This window comes from Trichosurus vulpecula, chromosome 9, assembly GCF_011100635.1.
Source record: "Trichosurus vulpecula isolate mTriVul1 chromosome 9, mTriVul1.pri, whole genome shotgun sequence".
In the NCBI taxonomy this organism is placed as follows: domain Eukaryota; kingdom Metazoa; phylum Chordata; class Mammalia; order Diprotodontia; family Phalangeridae; genus Trichosurus; species Trichosurus vulpecula.
Window position 1 is genome coordinate 61,663,983 of NC_050581.1, and position 23,720 is coordinate 61,687,702.

The 23,720-nt window shown below is 43.2% G+C and overlaps 1 protein-coding gene across 1 annotated transcript in view; it reads right to left on the reverse strand.

The window, feature by feature from the left end:
• The window catches only part of LOC118832128 (dynein intermediate chain 1, axonemal-like), a 79,672-nt gene that overhangs the window by 22,948 nt on the left and 33,004 nt on the right, over positions 1–23,720 (reverse strand). The window contains exon 4 of the mRNA XM_036739559.1: positions 4,897–4,976. Coding sequence (XP_036595454.1) covers positions 4,897–4,976 — 80 coding nt within the window. The remainder of the gene's footprint in view (positions 1–4,896; positions 4,977–23,720) is intronic.

Below are 23,720 nucleotides of genomic sequence, written 5' to 3' on the forward strand. Positions count from 1 at the left end.
CAAGGTACTAGGCTAGGTACTAGGAAGACCTGAGTTCAACTTCTGCCCTAGACATGTAATAGCTGTGTGACCATGGACAAGCCATTTAGCTTCTCTGTGCCTCAGTTTCCTCATTTGTAAAATGAGGGTATTGGACTTGATGGCCTCTAGGTAAACTGATGATTCTATGACTGTGAAGGAATTGGAACCTCATCTGATCTGTCTTGTCATTTGCTAGGACAGAGACAGACTCGGAATGTGACCCAGGGCATTCTCCTCTCAGGCTAATCTTTTCACAGCTTCCCTGTATCCGTAAGAGCAAGAGATGCTTCCTGAACAACAAATAAAACAAATGAATAAATGAACAAGTGAATGAATGAATAAATGAATTGATAAAAAAAGAAAAAAACCTTTTGCTGTAGAATACAGAGCAGACAGAGAACAAGAACATTTCTGGAAATCAGGCCAGAAAAGCAGTTGAAGTCACTTGTTCCCCATGTCACCCTAAGACAGGCAGGGAAGTGGCTCTCTCAGGGTGGAGGCTCCTCAAGATCAGGGGCAGGTTAGGGCCCCTCCCAGCTGACAGGTAGAAGTAGAGATAGACCACATGGCAAAGGAGGAACAAAAGAGTGGTTACCCTGTCCCTCTGGAGGGAGATCTAGTAGTGTGTCCTAGGGATGATCTGTCCTTGACCCTGTGCTATCCAATACTGTTACCCATCATTTAGAAGAAAGCAGAGAGGGTGGGCTTAGTGTATCTGACAACAGCACAAAGCTGGGCAGGAGAACTAACACTTCCGAAGGAGTCAGAATCCAAAATGATTCTGAGAGGCTACAATGATGGGCTGGATCTTGTAAAATGAAATTTAATAGGGATCACCGTAAAGTCCTTTACTCTGTTTAAAAAAAAATTAACAAATCATCTGTATGAGCATGAGGTAGAGGAGGCATGGCCAAGCTGTAATTTATGTGGAAAAGTTCTGGAGGCTTAAGTGGATCATAGGAATCATTAGTAGACAGTGCCTAGTACATAGTAGGTGCTTAATAAATGCTACTTGACTGAGTTGATTAGCACACTAGTCAACTAAACAAATGTGATCTTTTCTTAAAATTAAATTTTATTTTATTTTCAGATCTATATTTTCTCCCTCTCCTTGAGGGTAGGGATTATCTTTTTTTTTTAGATTTGTATTTGTATCCCCAGGACTTAGCACAGTGCCTGGCACATAGTAATCACTTAATAAATGCCTGTTAACCTACCATTCAGAAGAGGATGCCCAGAATGGTGAGAGGATTGGAGACCAAAGATCATTTGAAGAAACTGAGGTGCATAGAACACCGGCCCTGGAGTCGGGAGGACCTGAATTCAAATTCGACCTCACATGTACTAGCTGTGTGACCTTGGGCAAGTCACTTAACCCTGATTGCCTCTCAAAAAAACCCAGCCTAAACAAAACAAAACAACAAAAGAAACTGAGAATGTCTAGTTTGCAGAAGAGAAGATTATTTGGGGAGGGGTGCGTGATAATTGTTTTGTGGTATTTGATAGATTATTATAAGAAAGAAGGGGTGGACCTTTTTGTCTTGCCTTGGAGGATAGAACTGGGAGAAAATGGTAGAAGGTATAGAGGCAAATTTCCACTCTCTGTAAGGAGAAACTTCCTCATAATCTGAACTCTCCAAGGTTCATCACTGGAGGTTTTCTAACAGGGGCTGAATTACTACTTGTCATCGATGTTGAAGACAGGCTTTCTTTTCGGGCAAAGGTTGGACTGGATGGCTGCTGAGGTTCCCTTCAGCTCTTGAGATTTTTGTGATCTTGTCACTCGTTGGTGCTAGGGACACGAGGCCTAGCGTCTAGCTTAAAATAACAGGGAAGAAGAAGCCTGGCCTCTCCTGGGAAGCAGAGGAGCGAAAGAAGCAGGTTAAGACAGATGAGAATGAGAGAAAATCTTCAGACCCAGGAGAGAGCAAGGCCTACACTCCAGTCAGGGAGAAAACAAACAGAGGAAGCGATAGGTTTTCCTGAGGCCAGGAAAGATAGATACTCTAGCAGTGGCCAAGGGAGGCATCCACAAGGTTAGGACAGGGGCTGTGAAGTGAGAATACTGGCTTTGGAGTCCAGATATGGGGCTAGGGGTCAGGATCAAAGCTAAGAGACCTAAGAAAGACAAGTGCTTGTTTTAGACCCCGATGAGCATGACTGCTACTACTACTACTGTCTAACATTTCCATGGCATTTACTACGTGCCAGGCACTGTGCTAATAACATGTACTTTACAATGACAATCTCGTTTGAGCCTCACAACAACTCTGGGAGGTAGGGGCTGTTATTATCCCCGTTTCACAGCTGAGGAAACAGGCCACCAGAAGTTAAGTGACTTGCCCAGGGTCACACAGCTCGTAAGTGTCTGAGTCCAGATTTGAACTCTTGACTGCGGGCCCAGTGCCACCTAGATAGTTAGGCTACCTATCCATGACCACAAGCTGTCACTGTGCCCCTCTAAGATGAACATGCATCTTAGCTTTGGAGGGGTGGGGAGGAGGAGGGAAGGGAGCGTTTCCCTGTGTAGACGCAGGACCCACCAATGGATTGTCCACATTCAGGCAGACCCACAACCCAACTTCCCGTGGAACCAGAGGAAGATGTGCTTGGGTGCTTTAGATAGGCAGCATGTCCCGATGATTCCCTTTTCCCTTTGCCCCCCACTGCTGGTCTCAGTGGCAGAGGGTCACAGTCAGGCCAGATGACGAGCTGTGGGGAAGGGGGGCAGCCACATGGTCCACACGTGAAGACTTAACCAAGGGCTCTCAGCCTGGGTCTCGGGGACATTAGCGCCCCTCACCTCACCCCAGTTCTTTGAAAACAGAAAAGGGAAAATGGTGGTTGGAAACAGAAGGAAAAGGGTTGATGGCTGAGGCCTCTAAAGAATCCGAGACCTGCCAAGGCTGGAGGCCAGGACTTGGGCTGAGGGCAGTGCCAGAGGGAGGAGATGGGATAAGGTGAGGAGTGCACTTGCTCCTTTGGTCCATAAGGACAGGGAAAGGAATGGGGTGCATCATCCATTGTGCCAGGGGGTGAGAAAGTGAGGAAAAGAAAGTGGCCAGCCTTCCCCCTAAAGAATCGGACTTGGGTTTGAATCCAGCTCTGTCCCTTAATACTCGAATATGCTGGGGTGATTGACTTAACCCTTTGGGCCTCAGTTTCCTCATCTGTAAAATATGGGGACTGAATTAGAGCTACCATTATTGCTCTCTCTATGATGCTGTTTTCTGTTCATTCACACTAGAGCATTAGTGACTAATATTCTGGGTCCAAGAAGTTTTACATTCTCATAAATGCTCTTTGAGGTCTCGGCCAGAACCCAAAGGATTAAATCTCGAATGCTGAGATTTCAAGCACGGTAACAGGTTGGAGTGGGTGGGTGGATGGGGGTAACCTTCCTACACACTCCAGCGGCCTTCAGGCTACTTGGTCCTCAGGGGTGGGGTCCTGGCACCCCTGGCCAGGGCCATCTCATTCTGTTCCTCCTTCAAGGACCTCCCCTCTCCCTGCCACCACACTAAAACCTCCTAGCATACCAAGCAGATCCCTGATCCCTGGCAAAGGGGTGGCCTAAGCTTGCTGTTTCATAAGAATGCAGAGAGCCCTGTGGGTAATTAAGATAATGATTTACTTGGCTTCAGAAATGCTAATAGCAGAGCACTCTTCTGTTTTCCAAAATTATTCTGGGCTAAAAATTAGCGAGTTACCATGTTGCTGGGGGGTGGGGAGGAGGGGCTAGCGGGCTGGGGAGGGGAGGAGGATGGCTGTTAATCTTCCATAGAAATAAAATGTTTTCAGAAACATACTGAATTGGTGGAAAGCTATAGAGGCCCTATGAGGCCCAGCTCCAATCCCACTTCTTCTATGAAGTTGGGGTTTTTTTTTGGAACTCAGCAAGTCCCCCACCGAGTTCCCCTCTCTCTGAACTCTTCCTGCACTTAGAATCAATGCCACAATGGGCCCTTGATGGCTCACTCTGTCTCAGGCTTGTGAATCCCGTCTCCCTAGCCTGACTAAGAACTCCTTAGGGGATGGACTGTATCTGATTCTCCTCTATTTCCCCTCTATTCCCCCCCTTTCTCCCCTTAGCATAGGGCTGGGCACCCAGTAGTTGTTAATAAAGGCTCATTGTTGGACTGAGATCAGCTTCCGGAAGTTCTTTAGTTAGACTGGATTCCTGATGGAAAATTGCCTCCTTTCCATTTAAGCAGGTCCCTTCAGGAAGCCTTCCTGAGCCAATGGGCTCCAAGGCAGGGAATTTTCCCCAGGTCCTCCCCGCAAGGCTCCGGATGGTCCCTCCCATCCACTCCTTAGGAAACCTGTGATGAACTGGATTTCATTAATGAAGGCATCTGTTTTATGTCAGCCCTTGGATCCCCCCATTTTATATCTGTCTTGTCTGTCTCTCTAGGGCCTTTGGCTTCCTGAGGGTGGGCCTGGGGCTGTTTAACTTTGGCTAGAGGCTTAAGGAGGAGGGATCATAGGATTTTAGAGCTGGAAGAGACCTCAGAGCTCAGTCCAATCCCTGAATTTTACAGATGGGGAAAATGGGGCCCTAAAGACCTAAAGTGACTTGTTCAAGGCCACATAGCTAGTAAAGAGCACAGCTGGGATTCGAACCTAAGACCTCTGATTCCAAATACAGTGCTCTTCTAGAATAGGAAGAGATGGATGGAAGGAGAGACTTGGGGGGAGCACAGAAGGATAGGTACAGATAAGACTGGTTTGACACAGGACGTTAGCTCCATCCCTCCTTTACCCCTTTCATCCAGAGTGCCCGAGATAGGGAGGCTTTGGGCAGGGAAAACAAGGTCTCTTGAGGCCTCCCTCCTCACTGGTAGTTAGGGGTTGTGATGGGCATAGTTGTCTTACTTTGTAGATTTTACCCTCCTCGGTGCCCACGAGAAACAAATAGTCGATCTGTTTGTGGAAATCGAAGGCCGTCCCACAGCCTAGAAGGGAAACGAGAGTGACATCACCCTGGGCCCCCATCAGGCTTCCCATTTGAGTCTGTTGCCAGACTGAGCAGAGAACTAATAAAGAACAGTCCTCTGCCCTCATCCCCAACACCTTTGGCCTTCCATGGGTCTCTCTTTAGAGATGCTAAACAAGAGTGTTCAAGGTAAGTATGAAGAGGAGATTGGTAAAAGACAAGCAAGGAAGGGGATGGGGGGCAAGGGACTGGGCACCGGGGGGTTCACAGGCTCTGTCTGTGATGGCCTCTCTAAGCAATGCCCATCTCTGCCAGGACAGGTAGGCATTACAGACAATGACAGCTTCGACAGTATTAGGTTCTGCCAGGAGCACCGTGTTCTGCAAACAGGACAGGGTTCTACAAACAATGCTATAAGCATAAAACTAAGGATGGTTATTTCATGGGAGATGGGCAACACAAGTTCCATTAGTCCATGTAATCACACACATTATGTGCCTGCATGTCATTTTCTCAGGCCAAGTAGAGCAGGTGTGGTAATTACCCACTAACCAGCTTCCCATTCCAAGGCTCCTACTCGAGAGTTGGGTGCAGTTCCCTCTTATCTATTGGGATAAACCCAACCTCTTCAGCCTGACTTTCTTTTTTTCCTTTTTTAAAATTTATTTTTTTCTTAATAGTATTTTTTCCAATTACATGTAAAGATAATTTTCAACATTCATTTTTGTGAAATTTTGAGTTCCAAATTTTTCTCCCTCCCCCTTCCTAAGATAGCAAGCAATCTGATATAGGTTATATATGTACAATCACGTTAAACATATTTCCACATTTGTCATGTTGTGAAAAGAGAATCAGAACAAAAGAGAAAAACCATGAGAAAGAAAAAACAAAAAAAGAGGAAAATAGTCTGCTTCATTCTGCATTCAGACTCCATAGTTCTTTCTCTGGATGTGCTAAGCATTTTCCATCATGAGTCTTTTGGAACTGCTTTGGATCCTTGTATTGCTGAGAAGAGCTAAATAAGTCATAGTTAATCATTGCACGTTGTTGCTGTCTGTTTCTGTGTACAATGTTCTGGTTCTGCTCACTTCACTCAGCATCAGTTCATGTAAGTCTTTCTAGGTTTTTCTGAAAACTGCCTGCTCATCATTTCTTTTTTTTTAAAAAATAAGTTAATTTGTTTTTAGTTTTCAACATTTACTTCCATAAGTTTTAAATTTTCTCCCCCTTCCTTCCCTCCCTCTCCCCAAGACAGCATGCAATCCAATATAGGCTCTCCATATACATTCCTATTAAACATATTTTCACAGTAGTCATGTTGTATAAAAGAATTAGAATGAATGGGAGTAACCATGAGAAAGAAAAACAAAACAAAACAAAACAAAAAAGAAAATAGTCTGCTTCAATCTGCATTCAGACTCCATATTTCCTTTTCTGGTTGAGGATGGCATTTTCCATCACAAGTCCTTTGGAATTGTTTTAGGTCCTTGCATAGCTGAGAAGAGCTAAGTCTATCAAAGTCAGTTATTGCACACTGTGGCTGTTACTGTGTACAATGTTCTCCTGGTTCTGCTCACTTCACTCAGCATCAGTTCATGTAAGTCTTTCCAGGTTTTTCTGAAGTCCAAAGTTTATCATTTCTTATAGCACAATAGCATTCCGTTACAATCATATACTGAAACTTTTTCAGCATCCCCTCAATATGGGCAATGATGGGCATCCCCTCAATTTCCAATTCTTTGCCACCACAAAAAGAGTTCAGTCTGACTTTCAAGGCCACTTACAATCTGGCCACACCCTATGTCAAAACAATCTTAACTCTACATTCTTTCCTATTCTGAACCCTCTCCCCAACTCAGACAAAATCTCCTTGATTATGCATGTACCCCTCCTTGCCTCCTAGAATCTCAGAATTGGCAGGGATCTTAGAGATTAGGAAGCCCAAACTTATTTTACAGATCAGGAAACTGAGCCTCACAGAGGCTCACTCAAATTCATATAAGTGACTAGTGGCAGAGGACCTGGTTAATGGAAGAACCAAGACGAAGCAGAACCTAGATCCCCTCACTCCCAGTGTGGTGCTCCTTCCACAATACTAGACTTTGTCTTTGCTTCTCTCCTCTTCTTTGCTTATTTGGCATTGACTTATGTGTGCCTGTGCTCTTTTCCCTGACAGAATGTAAGCTCCTTGAGGGGAGTGATTTTCATTTTTGTCTTTGATTCCTTAGAGCCTGGAACATATATTTAATAAATGCATGATGACTGATTTTTTTCCCAAACGTTTCCCATTTTTTTAAGACCCAGCTTGAGTCTCGCCTTCTCCACGAAGTCATCCCTGAACATACTGGTCTCTTCTTTCTCTGACCCAAATTAAAGGAATCCCTGTCCTCAACTATGTCCATTTCTATCTTTTCTGAGGGCTCCCACCCTCTGCCTGTCTCGGGTCCAGGAGCTCACTGTGCTCCGAATTTCATGCTTGGGCCATTGCTTTGCATGGGTTGAATGCTCCCCGAAGGAGGACACACGCCATCATGATAAATGCATCCACTACGAATTTACATTCTCCAATTTCAGTTAGGACCTTGCTGCTGCTGACTGACTCTCCATCCCACTCCCCTAAGTGGCTGTTCTTTCTTCCTCCTTTCTTCAAGCCTCCAATGTCTCTTTGGCCTTCTTCACATCTCCAACCTATCATACTTTACTGAAAAAAAATCAAGATTATTTGTTATAAGCTCCCTCATTTTACCTATTCTACACCTCAAACCCCCATTACCTTTTTACTCATCCTCCACCCTTTCACTCGTCTCAGAGGAAGAGGTGGCCTTTCTCCTTGCCCATCCCCCTCTACGTGTGCCCTTGATCTCTGCTAGGAGCTTGTTCCATTTCATCTCATACATTTTCTTTCTTAAGATATATATATATATATATATATATGTACATATATGTGTGTGTATACATATATGTATATATCCAACAAACATTTATGTGTTAGGTGGGGCAATGCACAGAGTGTTATACCTGAAGTCAGGAAGACCTGAGTTTGAATCTAGCCTCAGCTAATTAGTAGATGTTGTATCCTGGGCAAATCACTTAGCCTCTGTCTACCTCAGTTTCTTCATTTATAAAAATGAGGCCAGTAACAGGACCTACCACTCAGGGTTGTTGTGAGTGTAAAACAAGATGACATTTGTAAAACGCTTTGCAAACCTTAAAGTACTACGTACTTTATTTATTTAAAGTACTTAAAGTACTACTAAGCTGTTATTACTGTTAAGTATTGTAGGGGATAATGAGATAAAGACAACATGGGCCTGTCCTTTAGGAGTTTATAATCCAATTATGAAGATGACATTCCCATAAGAAGCAGTTAAGAAATAATGCAAGATATGCATTGGGCCAGTTAGATGGCCCAGTGGATACAGCAAATGGGGCAGCTGGGTGGCCCAGTGGATAGAGCACTGGCCCTGGAGTCAGGAGACCCCGAGTTCAAATCTGATCTCAGATACTTGTCACCTACTAGCTGTGTGACCCTGGACAAGTCACCTAACTCTGATTGCCTTGCCCCCCCCCAGAAGAAATAATGCAAGATAGTATATATGTAAGACATGTAGGGGAGAGCCCCAGCCCCTCTAGTATATGTTTGGGGAGAAGGCCCCTTGTAATAGGATTGTTCAGTAGAATGTGAGCATCCCATCTGAGGCTGTTTCTACCTGGGCTTGTGAATGTCTCATGGGCTTGTTTATGACAGGGAATTATGGTATCTGTCTAATATTCTCTATTGCTTGTGGGAAACATTTGCCTAGGGGTATGTGCGATTGTGGGATGTACTTTTTGCTTCTGAGACATTTAAACAGGATCGGTGTCTACTTTTCCCACCACGCCTCAGCTTGCCCTGAAGCACAAAGGTCTCTTATTCCAGGAACCGTCCAAGTCTCTTCCCGAATCTCAGATAAGAATTTAGTGGCTGCCTGATTTTTTGTTGTTGCTGTTTGTCTGCATCCAGACACAGGATGGATTTGATAACATGGGGAGGGGAGTTCAGAAGGTGAACATTTTAAGCATTTAGAAGGGGTCCGGCCTCTGTTACTCCTGTTTCTCGTCTAACTTAGCATGTGCAGTGGTCATACCCCAGGAAAACCATCTCAGCAGATGGGCCAGACTAGGCTGAGGGTAACCGACAGGCCTCAAACCCATTGTTGAGTGAGGGGAGGTCTACCCCAAGCGTGTGAAGACAGAAGAATGGGTGGATGAGAACCATTTGTTCCAATGGCCATGAAGATGGCTAAAGGATGCACTGTGGAACACTTGGGGCTTGGTCAGCCACGGAAGATGCCAGGGTCATCCACTGCATTCCGGGCCATTGCTAGTCATCTTGATGATGGTCCTGCCATTGACCTTCCATGACTTTGGAAGAGAAAGTGAGGCTGACGACTTTGTGCAACTCTGCCTCACTTAGATCTTCACAAACAAGTCGAGACATCACCAGTGATGTCACTGGTCCTCTTCAAAAATGAAGGACAAACAGCAACAACAACTAAGCCAAAAGTAAAATGTCTCTCATTCATTTTCAATCTCTCCCTACCTTTTGGCTTATTTCTTGCTGCCTACAAATATGTTCAGGTCTATCCCATCCTTAAAAAACCTTCAATGGAGCTGCCATCCCCTCAGATCCTCATCCCAGTTCTTTCCTCCCTTTCACTGACAAACTATGAGAAACAACATTTGAAATTACTTTACCATCCACTCTCTTTCCTAGTCCTTATAATTTGGCTTCCAACCGTACTACATGAAATGACATTTAAATTTAAATGGTATTTAAACTGCTAAATTGGATGACCTTTTCTTAATTCTCACCTTTCTTGACCTCTCTTCAACTTCTGACACTATTCACTACCCCCTCCTCCTGAACAGTCTCTCTTCCTTGGGCTTCTGGGATCACTGCCCTATCCCAGTTCATCACCCATCTGGCTGTTCTTCTTTGGTTTCTTTTGTACATTATACATCTCCTTCCCCACTATGGGACTCTGTCCTAAGCCTTTTTCTCTCTCTGTAGTGATCTCATTTGATCCCATGGGTTCAAGTCTTAACTCTATGTAGATGACTCCCAAATCTAGATATCAAATCCTAATACCCTCATCCCACATCATCGGCTGCCTGATTGGATGTTCTATTGGCATCTCAAACTCAATACGGTCATCCCTTCCATATCATGACTTTCTCTATTGAGGATCTGAGGGTCAGCATAAGAAATTAAATGAGAATTTTGGGGGAGTTTTACGGAAGCCCAGAAGACACATGAAGGCCAGCAGATGACATAGAAAATAGTTTAGAAGCTCAGAAATGCATAAAAATATGCATAGTATTGCATAATTTCAACATATTTTATCTCTTAATACTTTAAACACCCCATAAAAGAAAACAAAAAAATTCAGATTTCTTCTCTGGTATGAAGGGAAGGTCAAAAAACTTTTTAGGTGGATTTTCTAGATTGTAGGGGCGCCATACCCCTAAGCCCCTCAATGTGAAAGGGATAGCTATGCAGCAAAAATGGATCTCATTGCCTTCACTCCTAAAATTTCTACTCCAAACTCACTTATTCGTACTGAGGGCACCACAGTTCTTCTAGTCTTTCAGTTTCATAACCTTGGAGTCGCTCTTGACTCCTCTCCCTCCTTCACTCACTATCCACTCCAATCCAATCTGGCAAATCTTGTGCTTTCTTCCCCCATAGCGTCATTCACATCTGTCGCCTTCTCCCCACTCTCTCAGCTGTCACCCTCATTGCCTCTTGCCTGGGCTACCATAATAAACTCTTCTAATTGCTCTCTCTGATTCCAGTCACCACATTCTCCAATCTATCCTCCACCCACCTGCCAGAATAATCTTCCTGAGGCACAGGCTTGACCATGTCATTCCTTTGCTTAAAGACCCTCAGTAGTTCCTCATTGGCTCTAGGATAAAGCACAAACTCTTCAACCTGGCACTTAAAGATTGCCACCATCTGGCTCCCAATTACCTTTCCAAATCTTATTTCATGTGACTCCTCTTCACGGGCTGTATGTTCCAGTCAAACCTGATGACTGGCTCTTCATGAACTCCATCTTTCATAGCCAGGCAGTTGCACAAATCATCTCCTGTGGCTGGAAGGTGCTGTCTCCTTGTCTCTGTCTCTCAGAATTCCCATATTCCTTCCAGACTTAGTTTGGATACTATCCCCTCTAGGAAGCCTCTCCTAAACCTGCCAATTGTTAGTTCTTCCTCCCACTTCAATTTACCTTGTGCCACACTTATTTAGGTATGAGTCCATGTCCTCCCAGTAGAATAAAGACTCCTTAAGGGCAAGAGACTGTCTTGGTATCCTCAGCACCTAGTACAGGGGTGTCTGTATAGGGGATAGAGATTAGATCTATGACAATATTAGTATGGTTGCTGTCCAGTCACTTTTGGTCATGTGTGACTCTCTGTGACCCCATCTGGGGTTTTCTTGGCAAAGAAACTGGACTGGTATTGCCATTTCCTTCTCCAGCTCATTTTACAGATGAGGAAACTGAGGCAAACAGGGTGAATCGACTTGCCCAGGGTCACACAGCTAATAAGCATCTGAGGCCAGATTTGAACTGAGGAAGAGGAGTCGTCCTGACTCCAGGCCCAGCACTCTAACGACTGTACCACCTAGCTGCCCTATACATTAATATAGGGAACATGGAACTCCCATTAAGGTAACGTCTACCATTGCACGCCAACAACTTGTTTGTCTACAGCTTGTAGTTTTAGAGAATTACTTAGAGTACTGAGAAGTTAAGTGACTTGTCCAGGGTCACACAGTCAGTATGTGACAGAGGCAGGACTCAAGCCAGGTCTTCCTGGCTTTGTGATCAGCTCTCTATATACACTATACCATATTGCCTCTCATGATGTGTACATAGTAGGTGCTTAATGTGGAATTAAATTGAATGTGGTGGCAGTGGTGAGTAGCTCCAAAGCCCAGAGATTCCTGGGACCCAGAGAATATGGGGACCCCCATGAGGGATGGATGGGGAGGGGAGGGAAAGATAGCTATGAACTTTAGAATTGAAGGGTCTCAGTGTTAGAAGGGATCTCAAAGGCTATTTAATCCAATCCAGGCCTGAAGAGGCATCCATCATACTACATCCCTATCAAGCGGACCTGCAGCCTTTTCTTGAAGACATCTTCTGATGGAGAGTCTCAAGGCATCTCATTCCACTCTGGGACAGCTCCCAAAGTCAGGAAATGTTTCCTTATATGTGCAATTCAAAACCTGCCCCTCTTCAATTTCCACCAACAGTTCCTTATTCTGCTCTCTGGAGCCAAGCAAAATAAGCCTAATTCTTCTTTGACATTAGAGTCCTTCAAATACTTGAAGATACTATCATGTTCCCCCTAAGTCTTCATTCTTCTCACTCCAAAGTACTTTATTTTTGTCTCATTTTACCTCATGTAAGCAGCACAACCATCCTATGAAGTATCCTGGTTTGGGGTATTATCTTCACTTTACAGATAAGAAAACAGACTCAGAGTGGTTAGGTGACTCGCCTATTGTCACATACCTAGTAAGTGTCTCAGGGTCAGGATTTGAACTCAGATCTCACTGGCTCCAAGTCCATTGTGTTAGCCACTATGGCACAATGCCTTTCCCAATTCTTGTAAGGTATTGCACTGAATCTTCTCATTGTCCTTGTTATGCTCCCAATCAAACCACTACTACACTGGGAAAGGATTTACTTTCTGAAATCTGCTTCTGAACATTCTCAATTTTCAGGATATTTCTACATCAGTAGTTATCATATTTCTTGATAGCTGCTTCATATAATGGTGAAAGGGAGAAAGAATAGAGTTTTCTCTGCCCTATCAACAGTGTGTCACTTTTCCAACACAGCATTACTTAAGTCAATGTAATAATATTTAAATTGCATTTTTTTGATATCTGAATCATTTCTTTGAGAAAATGTCACAAACTTCTCTGCCTGGGCAATTTCCTCATACACGTAGTGAATGTGGTCACCCATGATCACACACAGTCCTATAACTGTTCTGTTTCATACCTCTGAGTACTGTCCTTCCAACCTGTGAGCTCCCAGTGGATAGGGACTGAGATCTTTCTTTCTTTCTTTCTTTCATTTCTTTCTTTCTTTCTTTCTTTCTTCCTTTCTTTCTTTCTTTCTTTCTTTCTTTCTTTCATTTTCTTTCTCTTTCTTTCATTTCTTTCTTTCTTTCTTTCTTTCTTCCTTTCTTTCTTTCTTTTTCTTTCTTCCTTCCTTCCTTCTTTCTTTCCTTCTTTCTTTTCTTCTTTTTTCTTCCCTTCTTTCCTTCCTTCTTTCTTCCTTTCTTTCTTTCCTTCCATCCTTTCTTTCCTTTCTTTGTTCCTTCCTTCCTTTCTTTTTCTTTCTTCTTTCCTTCCTTCCCTCCTCCCTCCCTCCCTTCCTTCCTTCCTTCCTTCTTTCCTTCCTTCCTTCCTTCCTTCCTTCCTTCCTTCCTTCCTTCCTTCCTTCCTTCCTTCCTTCCTTCCTTCCTTCTCTCCTCACAGTACCAGGCACTCAGGGAGTGAGCTCAGTCATTACATGTGTTCTTCTCCCCCAGGCTGAATTTTAATCTGAAGCCCGGCTCAAGGCAGACAGTTCTCCAAGCTGTAGGTACAGGTAACGTCTCAGTGAAAGGCTAGAAGCTAAAGTTGGGCCATTCAGGCAAGGAGTTTCATCATCAGAGCAACTAACAAGCGAGCAGGAGTCAGAGCCAGGAAGGAAGGAATGCCTAAGATCTGGGAGCACACATCACAATGGGGTGGTGTCAGGATCTGAGGGTCGAAAACAAGCAAATGCATTGTAAAGTTTGGCAAGAGCTCTGGAAACCAGGGGTCCAAATAGGTTGGAGCTTATATGAAGAGATTTGTATCCGACTCCAATTTGCTCAATGCGAGGATAGGGCTGTCCTCCTTTTGAACTCTGGTGACTGGGGCTAATCTCTTGTTTTTCTGAATGAGCTTTGGCTATGGGCAGCTCCTGGCCCCTTCTGGGGAAGCCATCGAGTTTATGCAGGGGCATTGGACAATGTGCAGACTCGACAATCTTACGTTCAGCAGGATCTTTGCTGTCTAGCCCCGAAGATAAGATTACAAGCCTTGCCCTTGGGAGCTCACTACAGGTCACTGGTCCTCTTCAAAAACAAAGGATGAACAATAACAGGATGGAGAGAACCTATGTGGAGTTAGTACAGCAAGCTCTAGACCCTGGACTGGAAATCAGCCTGAGCGTAGGGACAACTAATGGCTAGAGCTCCTCAGTGTATGAAGCAGGGAAGGGGGCAATGTACCTCTAAACAACCAGAGTGAATTTTAATCTGAACAGTTCGACTTTACCTCACAGTCAGTAATCCCGTGAAGCCCTTTAAGGCCATGGGACTGCACCAAGGGAGGTTGCTTCAAAATCCAAACACAAGGCTAGACAATCCTGATTCGAGCATTGCTACAAACTTAACCCTTGCCTCTTAGGAGGATTATGTGGCTTTAGTTTCCAAAGAGACACATCCCCAAGTGCCTGGGACTGTACAGCTTATTTCTATTAGGGAGATTTCAAATCACATTCCAAGAGCCTCGCTATGGTCACTGACATTGCAGGTTGGTCTAGGCTCCTGGAAAGAACCTGAAGTTGGAAGCTAGAAGACTGGAATTCCAACATTGTCCCTGGAGCTTTGTGACCTTACACTGGTCTCTTTTGAAGAGAGACTCAGGAATTCTGAGAACCTCCGCTGAAAGTGATAAGGCAGAACACCGAGCCATTTGCTTCCCGAAACACTCAATTCCTTGTGGCCTTAAGAAGTTTAGAGCTCCAGGAAAAATTCAAACCCCTGATATTCACACTGGGGAGAAAAAAAACCCTTAGATTTCTGTCCTTCTCAGCTTAGGGAATGTCCCATTTTATCCTCAACTTTGATTATCAGGACTTCTTTGAGCCTTCTCAAGCCTTCAAAATTCATCAGACTCATCTCAGAGAGGAGCCTGGCTGCAGAAGCACAACCTTCATCTTTCAGAGTTCCTGCAAATGCTCCTTGACTCATAAAAGGAGATTCTACACCATGCAAGAACACTTAGGATGAGCCATATGTTTCTCTGCACCTCCCCTCAAGTTATTAGCCTTATCCCAGCTGAAGCAAATAATACCACCTAAGGGATGCAATTCAGAAAGGCATGGGACCAATACACACCTGCTGCAGAAACCATGGATCCTACCTGGAACTGAAACCTCATAGGTTTGGGGCTGCTTTGCTCTGTTAACTTTCGCCTAGTGTATACTCTCCTGCCAGCTAAGGCATCCATCCAGTTTTACCTATTCCTCTAATTTATGTCACATGAAGCCACTACTTTTCTGGATACAAACACCTTTCCTCTACTACCACTACCCTAATACTTATTCCATCTTATTCATATATCTTCCCAATGCCTATTTCTTTCTTTTCATCTCTCCCATTGTGTCTTCTGGAATACCTATTCCACTGTCAACAAATTCTACTTCTTCCTTTGTCCCATTATTTCATATATACATTATTTCCTATTCACACAAACTGAAATCTCATTTCCCCCTGAGCTTATCATGGCTCTCAATGCCACTCATATCCATATTTAGTGTCCAGCAGGCCACCCAGCTCTCACCTGTGGCTCCAAGAAGCTGTAGCTTATGCAGCCACCACACCTGGGTAAACCATCTCAGCAGACAGGCTAAACCAGGTCGAGGGTAACCAACAGGCCTCCAGCCCATTGGTGTGTTATGTGGATGTCTACCCCAAGCATGTGAAGATTTCCCTTGGCAGAACAGGCATATGAGAACAATTTGTTCCATCAGCCATGAGAATGGCTGAAAGCAGAAACTGGGACCTCATAGAGTTAGGTCAGACATCAAAGAGGCCATGATATTCCACTGCATCCTGGGCCATCACCAGTGGTCCTGACTTTTGTCTTGACGCTGGACTTCAGATGACTCTGGGTGACAGAGCGAAGTTGATAACGGTACAACTTTGCCTCACTTAAATCCAATTCACATGCAAGTCATTGCTTCATGATGTCATTGGTCTTCTTTGAAAATGAAGGACAAACCACAATAACCTGACATAAATATCTCTTCTCCACTCTGGGAAGTAGGATCAAAGGAATTTTAATTCTTTTTATCTTTCTGTTAGCTCTGAGCTCCCAGACAGAGACAGTACTTCTGGCAAAACACTTCAGTGTTAGATCTCATCTTTACTTAGGGATGTTTCTCCCTCAGTTAGTTCTTCCAACTGTATTCCCTATAGCTGTTGTCCACTAGCAAGTGCCAGTGGTCACCACTATTTATAAAAAGTACACATTTAAAACAAAGACAGGTAAATAATTTCATAGCCTCACACGATAAAGGCTTCAGAGTCCCATGAAGGAACTCAGTTGGAAAGGAGGTGTGGGATTACTGACTTGGGGCATGTAGTCTGAGGGGTTTCAGTGGCACATCATCTCTCCTGGTACTTCACGCTCAATCAGCCTAAGCAGTCTCATCCCACAGTCTTGGCTCCCCCTATTTTGTGGTGGCTGCCTCTGCATGTAGTTCCTCAGATCTTCATGGCTTTCCACAGCTTCTGTTTCTCCAATATCATGCTTCTTCTGTTCAGTCCATTGGGAGCTGAGTTCCTGTTTCAACAATCTGGCTAGCAGCTTCTGTGGGGGTGTAAGATCCACCAACAGCCAGCACCCAGAAAGCTGCCAGCACGCTGCAAAAGCACAGGTTCTTTTGATCTGCTTAACTAAGGAAAGCTATGTGAAGGGGTTGACAAGCTTATTTTAATTTAGCATACAAATATCATTCACTTAGTTGAGGGGAAAAAGCCAGCACCCTGAACTTCAGAACAAATACAAACAAATTACAAACATCAACAGACAGACCTTGTCTGATTCAAATCCCAATTCATAGTTACCAGAGTTTAACAAAGTCCCTACATTGGGGTTTATAAGCTGGAGGGCTTCTTAGTTACAGCTGCCCGGGAGTCTCCAAATGCCACCAAGAGTGAGAGCCCTGCGCAAACGGCTCTGTCTTCTCTTCTTATAGGGTTTCAGACGTCATCAAACATCATCTGAACGACCAGAACTTAGGCTGCTATGATTGGCTCTTGAGTTAGCCCCTCCCCTTAGGAGGCTGGGAGGTTCACATCCACATAGGTTAGGTTAACACCTAATAGGGGTTAGAGCCTGGGGCTTAGCACTTAGTAAGACTCAATGAAATACACTGAATTACCCAAAGGAAACAAAAGCCAAACTCTTCAAGGGCACTTGGTTGAACTAAGTGTTAAGAGCCCATTTTGCTTACCAACACAGTTCCTCTGCCTCTTCAACTCAGTGAACTGATTTCTCTGGGTCACTGAGTCAAGACCTATCATTCATCATCCTATCCCACTGTTTCCTTTATGATTCATTCAAGAGCTAATTTGTACCTCACTGTCAGATCGTGGCATTATCATGCTTCTATCAGGTCCTGAACTTTCACAGAGTTTATATTGTTTATTATATTTCTATATTATATCTTTACATTTATATTGTTATCGTGTAATCTATTTTTCTGGGGTTTTTTTGCCTTGCGTTGTTTCATAAACGTCCTTCTAGAATTTTTTTTTGTGTTTCTCATACTTATTCATCTCAATGGCATTATAATATTCTATTACATGAATGTAGCACAATTTATTTAACCACTTCTCTGTTCTGGAACATTTAGGCTGCTTCCTTTTATACATTAATTATTATTAAAGAATACTGCTTTGAACATTTGGAAGACTTTTCCTTCTGCTGTTCTCTCATCTACTGGTTTCTACAATATTATTGTCTCTAATTTTCTTCCCATCTCTGACTACTTCTTGACTTTCTTTGCTCATTCCTCTTTTTCCTATCCTTGAAGACTGGTCTCAGTCACTTTATCTCTTTTACATCCACTCTCTTGATAATCCTATCTACTATCATGACTTCAATTACCCCCTCCACCTCAAATTTATATTTCTGGATCCAGTGTTTTAAACTTCCTACTGTCTATCTTCACTCCACGGATACCCCAAACTCAACATGGTCAAAAACAGACTCATCCTCTTGCCTCCAAAATTTTCCTTTTCTCCAGATTTCCATATTTCTGTTGAAATTATCCCAGTTACATGGGCTTGGAAACTTAGCCAGCTTTAATGCCTTCCTTCCCTGATCCTCCTGATTCCATCAAATGCCAGCTTCTATTTTGTCCCTCTGAGATATCTCTACTATGTATCGGCTCCTTTCTGTTTACACTGCTGCCACCCTAAGTTCAGCTCCTCATTAGCTTCCCTTTGGACTATTATTATAATGGGCTTTGCACTGGTCTCTGGTCTCTTGTCTCCCCCCTCTCTTCCCCATCCTCTATACCAGGGGTATCAAATAGACAGGGGGCCACTAAAACCATACATAAGGGTCCCTGTGGCCCATATTGACTTAGAAAACCACATATTAACATTATTTATGTTCTATTGTGTTTTGTTTATTTTGTCAAATATTCCTCAATTACATTTTAATCTGGTGCAGTCCCTACTGGGGAGTGTTGCTGGTCACAATATGGCCAGTTGCCATGTTTGATACCTCTGCTCTACCCCACTTTCAAAGTCATCTTCCTAATGCACATTACATCACTGCTGTGCTAATAAAAACACCTTCAGGGGCTCCCCACTGGCCACTTAATAAAATACAGACTCATAAGCCTGACATTTAAAGCCCTCTGCCATCTGGTTCCAGCTCCCTTCTACAGCCACATCTTAGGGACTCTGTGTATTTTATGCTCTGGCCAAACTGGATTATTCACCGTTCTGTGATCTTATCCTGCCCTCTCCTGCCTAGAGTGGATTCCTTTAAACTCCTCCTACTGACAAGTTTCTCTTCCTTCAGGGCCCTCCACTCAAAGAATTTCCTAATTTCCCCAGCTGGAAATTATTCCTCCCTCCTTGAATCACTCAGGCTGTCCAAGTTAATCATTTTCTAATTCGTATTATAGTTATTCATGTATAGGCCTCACCCTGTCCCCCACTAGGCTGTGAGCATCTTGAGGGTAGGGACTATATAATTTTTCATATTTGTATCTTCGGCACCTAATTCAATACCTTGCCCAGAGTAGACACTTAATGTTTGTTGAAAATAATTGGAAGGTCATTCCACCCCTCAACAATATGACAGTTGGCTCTGGAAGCACTTCGAATGGCCTCACTAGAGCCAGACACTGTTAGAACAATATGCTTACCTGGCACCTGCCTATCTATCACTTAGATCAGGGGTCTTTAACCTGAAGAGAAGGTCTACAAATTTGTTTTTTAAAATGTTGATACCTTCATTTCAATATAATTGGTTGCTTTTAATCCTATATATATATACATATATATATATATACATACATATATATATGATATATTTATTTTATGCATTTAAGAACGCTATTCTGAGAAGGGGTCCCTAGGCTTTACCAGACTGCCAAAGGGATGGAGGGCACAAATAGGCCTAGGGCTCAGTCTGGCTCCACTTTTCTCCATCTGCACTCTCCTTCCTCGGACCCCTCTCTGGTCTCAGAATTCACCCTGCCCACCATGCCAGAACCACCTCCCTATGCCTATGCCCCTAGCTCTGCTCATGTTAGTGCCCAGCCTGACCTTGCCTTGAACATTCCAGGCAAACCCCTGCTCTACTTACTGGTTTGGCCTCTTGCCTGCCATTCTAGGCATCCTTCCACCTTCTGGCTCTTGGAGTGGTACAGGACACATCATTATACTCTATATCCAGCCTCTCCAACCTGGCTTCAAGGAACAGAATTCAATCCTCTGTTATAGCCCTCAGGCTGCTCCTGCATTGTTCTCTGTCCTCCCACCTCACTCCTCCTGACAGCTTCTGGGATTGAGTGTTCACTGAACCTTTCCTATAAGAATGGTGCTGTTAAGTGACCTGGGCCCTGGGCCAGAATTTCAATTCAGGAGCCCCAGATTCTAATCCCAGTTCTGCCACAGACTTGCTGTGTGACCTTTGGGGATGTTCTTGTCTTCTCTGTGTCTCATGTTGCTTCCTTTGTACCGGGGATAATATCCTTCTTATTTACTGCCAAGGTTAGTGTGAGGATCAAATAAAAAAAATGGCCATGAAAGTGCTTGGTATGCTGATGGGGTTTTTTTTAAAAGGTAAATAGTGTGAAATGAAAATTCATGGTTTTATATTGAATCCTCTTTTTACGTTGTGCTGTGTGAATGTAAATGCTCTTTTTTGCGTGTTTTTTTATGGCATACAAATATAAGTTCTTATTATTACTAGTCAAGGGAAACTAAGAACCATGATACCAGTGGTTTAACAGCAAAGAATCACATCTTCCTGGCTGCTGCCTTGTAGTTGTCTTACCCTGGTTCTTGTAACTGGGCTCCTGCCTTGTTCTTCCTCAGCCAAGTTCCTGCCTTACACACTTGTACACTGGTTACAGTAACTGGGTCTCTATCTTGTGCCCCCTTCTAGTCTCTTCCCCCCAGTCCCTGCCTTGGTTCCCTAACAAGTACACCCACTCTTCTCAAACTGGTGGCTCATCTTGTCCCCTTCCCCTGATCCTCTCAAGGACTGGACAGAGGTTCCTTTGACAATCAATACCAGTTCTATTGGCTATCAACCAACCAATAGGCACTTATTGTATACCAGACCCTGTGAAGGAAATAGTCCCTGGCCCTCGAGGAGCTTACGTTGAATTGGGAGAGAGAATACATACTTCTAAGGTAATTTGGTGGGGAAGGCCCTAGAAGCTGGCGGAGGGGGCGGATCAGGGAAAGCTTTGTATACAAGGTAGTGCCTGAGTTGAATCTCAAAGGCAGTGAAGGATTCTACAAGGCAGACATGAGAAGGGAGGGCCTGAAAGGCATCAGGGAGAGCCAGTGCAAAGGCCTCCTCATGTGAGGAACAGCAAGAAAGTCAGTTTGATGAGATGGTGGTTCAAAAAGTAATATATAATGAGGCTGGAAAGGTGTGTTGGGATCAGGTTGTAAAAGGGCTTTCTGTTTGACTCACTCATTCTTTAGGATTAGATTATTTAGTTTCCCATTAGTTTTTAGTCTATCTTTCCATGGACCTTTATTACAAATAATTTTTATTGCATCATGGTCTGAAAAGGATGCATTGACTATTTGTGCCTTTCTGCACTGGATTGTGAGGTTTTTATGCCCTGGTATATGGTCAATTTTTGTGTGCCATGTACCACTGAGAAAAAGGTATATTCCTTTCTATCCCCATTCAGTTTTCTCCAGAAGTCTATCATATCTACTTTTTCTAAAATTCTATTCACCTCCTTAACTTCTTTCTTGTTTATTTTGAGGTTAGATTTATCAAGTTCAGAGAGGGGGAGGTTGAGGTCCCCCACTAGTATAGCTTTGCTGTCTAGTTCTTCCGGTAACTTCCTTAACTTCTCCTCTAAGAATCTGGATGCTGTGCCACTTGGTGTATACATGATAAATGATACTACTTCTCTGTCTATGGTGCCTTTTAGCAGGATATAGTTTCCTTCCTTATCTCTTTTAATTAGGTCTATCTTTGCTTTTGCTTTGTCTGAGATTAGGATTGCTACCCCTGCTTTTTTTTATTTTAGCTGAAGCATAATATAGCCTACTCCAGCCTTTTACCTTTACCCTGTGTGTATCTCCCTGTTTCAAATGTGTTTCTTGTAAACGACATATTGTAGGATTATGGTTTTTAATCCATTCTGCTAACCATCTCTATTTTACCGAAGAGTTCATCCCATTCACATTCACAGTTATGATTACTATCTGTGTCTTTTTCTCCATCCTATTCCTCCCCCCTCCCCCATTTATGCTTTTATTTCTCCCTTCTCCCTTCCCCTCCTCAAAAGAGTTTTGCTTTTGATCACCACCTCCCTCAATTTTCCCTCCCTATCAAACCCCCTCCCTTATCTTACCCTTTTCCCTTACTACTTCTTCCCTTCCTCCTAGCCACCCCCTTTTCTTTGCCCTTTCTCCTCCTAATGCCTGTAGGACAAGTTTCATTTCTATACTTATCAGAGTATGTTATTCTCTCCTTGAACCAAATCCGATGAGAGTAAAGCTCAAACATTGCTCTTCTCCCTCTCTTCTTTCCCTCTACCATAATATGTTTTTGTGCCTCTTCATGTGATGTAATTTACCCTCTTCTACCTCCTCCTTACCTCTTCTCCCAGAACAATCCCTTTGTACTCCTTAATTATTTTTTATTATCACATCAGTTAATTTATACTCACACCCTCTGTCTATGTATATCCTTTTTAATTATCGTAATAACTATACCATTCTCAAGATTAACATATATAGATATATACATATATATAAATAACATATATAAAACAATATAATCCTATATGAGAATGTAAACAATTAGCCCTTATTGAATAACAAGGTTTTTTCCCCTGTTTACCTTTTCATGTCTCTCTTGAATTTTGTATTTGAAGATCAAATTTTCCATTGAGTTCTGGACTTTTCATCAGGAAGGTGTGGAATTTCCTTATCTCATTGAATATTCATCTTCTTGCCTGAAAAATTACGCTCAGTTTTGCTGGATAGTTGATCCTTGGTTGTAGTCCAAGCTCCTTTGCCTTTTGAAATATCATATTCCAATCCCTCTGATCTTTTAATGTAGAAATTGCAAGGTCCTGTGTGATCCTGACTGTAGTTCTGAGATATTTGAATTGTTTCTTTCTGCCTGCTTGCAGTATTTTCTCTTTGACCTGATAATTCTGGAATTTGGCTATAATATTCCTTGGAGTTTTCAATTTGGGATCTCTTTCAGGGGGTGATCAGTGGAGTCTTTCAATGACTATTTTACCCTCTGGTTCTAGGATCTCGGCGTAGTTTTCCATAATGATTTCTTGGAAGATACTGTCCAGGCTCTTTTTTCATCATGGCTTTTTGGTAGACCAATAATTCTTAAGATTATCTCTCCTGGATGTATTTTCCAGGTCAATTGTTTTTCCAATGAGATATTTTATGCTTTCTTCTATTTTTTCATTCTTTAGATTTTGTTTGACTGATTCTTGATGACTCATAGAGTCATTAGCTTCTACTTGCCCAATGCTAATTTTTAATGAATTGTTTTCTTCATTTAGCTTCTGTATCTCCTTTTCCATTTGGCTAATTTTACTTTTCAAGGAGTCATTTTCTCCAGTTAGGTTCTGTACTTCCTTAACCATTTCACCAATTTTACTTTTTAAAGATTTGTTCTCATCGGTGAATTTTTTTCCATTTTTTTCTTTTACCTCTCTAATTTGGCTTTTAAACTCTTCCTTGAGCTCTTCCAGGAATGCTTTTTGGGCTTGAGACCAGTTCATATTCCCTTTTGAGGTTTCATATGTGGGTATAGTGTCAATGCTGTCCTCTTCTAAATTGACATTTTGATCTTCCCTGTCTCCATAGTAAGAATCCATGGTCCTTTTTCTGGATTGCTTCTTCATGGTGGTTGCCTTTTTCCTGGCTTTTTAAGTGGACCTCTGCTTCTGGGGCCCAGGGGGGTCTGTCCCAAACTTCTTGTGTTGGGAGCTAGGGGCCTGGTTACTGGCTTTGTGTACTGTGGCCTCTGGTTTTATCAGCTAGAAGCTATATAGTGCTGCAGCTCACCTGATGCTCAGCTGAAGCTGGTTGGTATGTGCCAACCAGCGAGGCCCAGTGAAGTCTTTCTGAGTTTCCCGGGGGGGGGGGGGGTGTCACAGTGTGAGGTGTGGGGGAGGGGTGG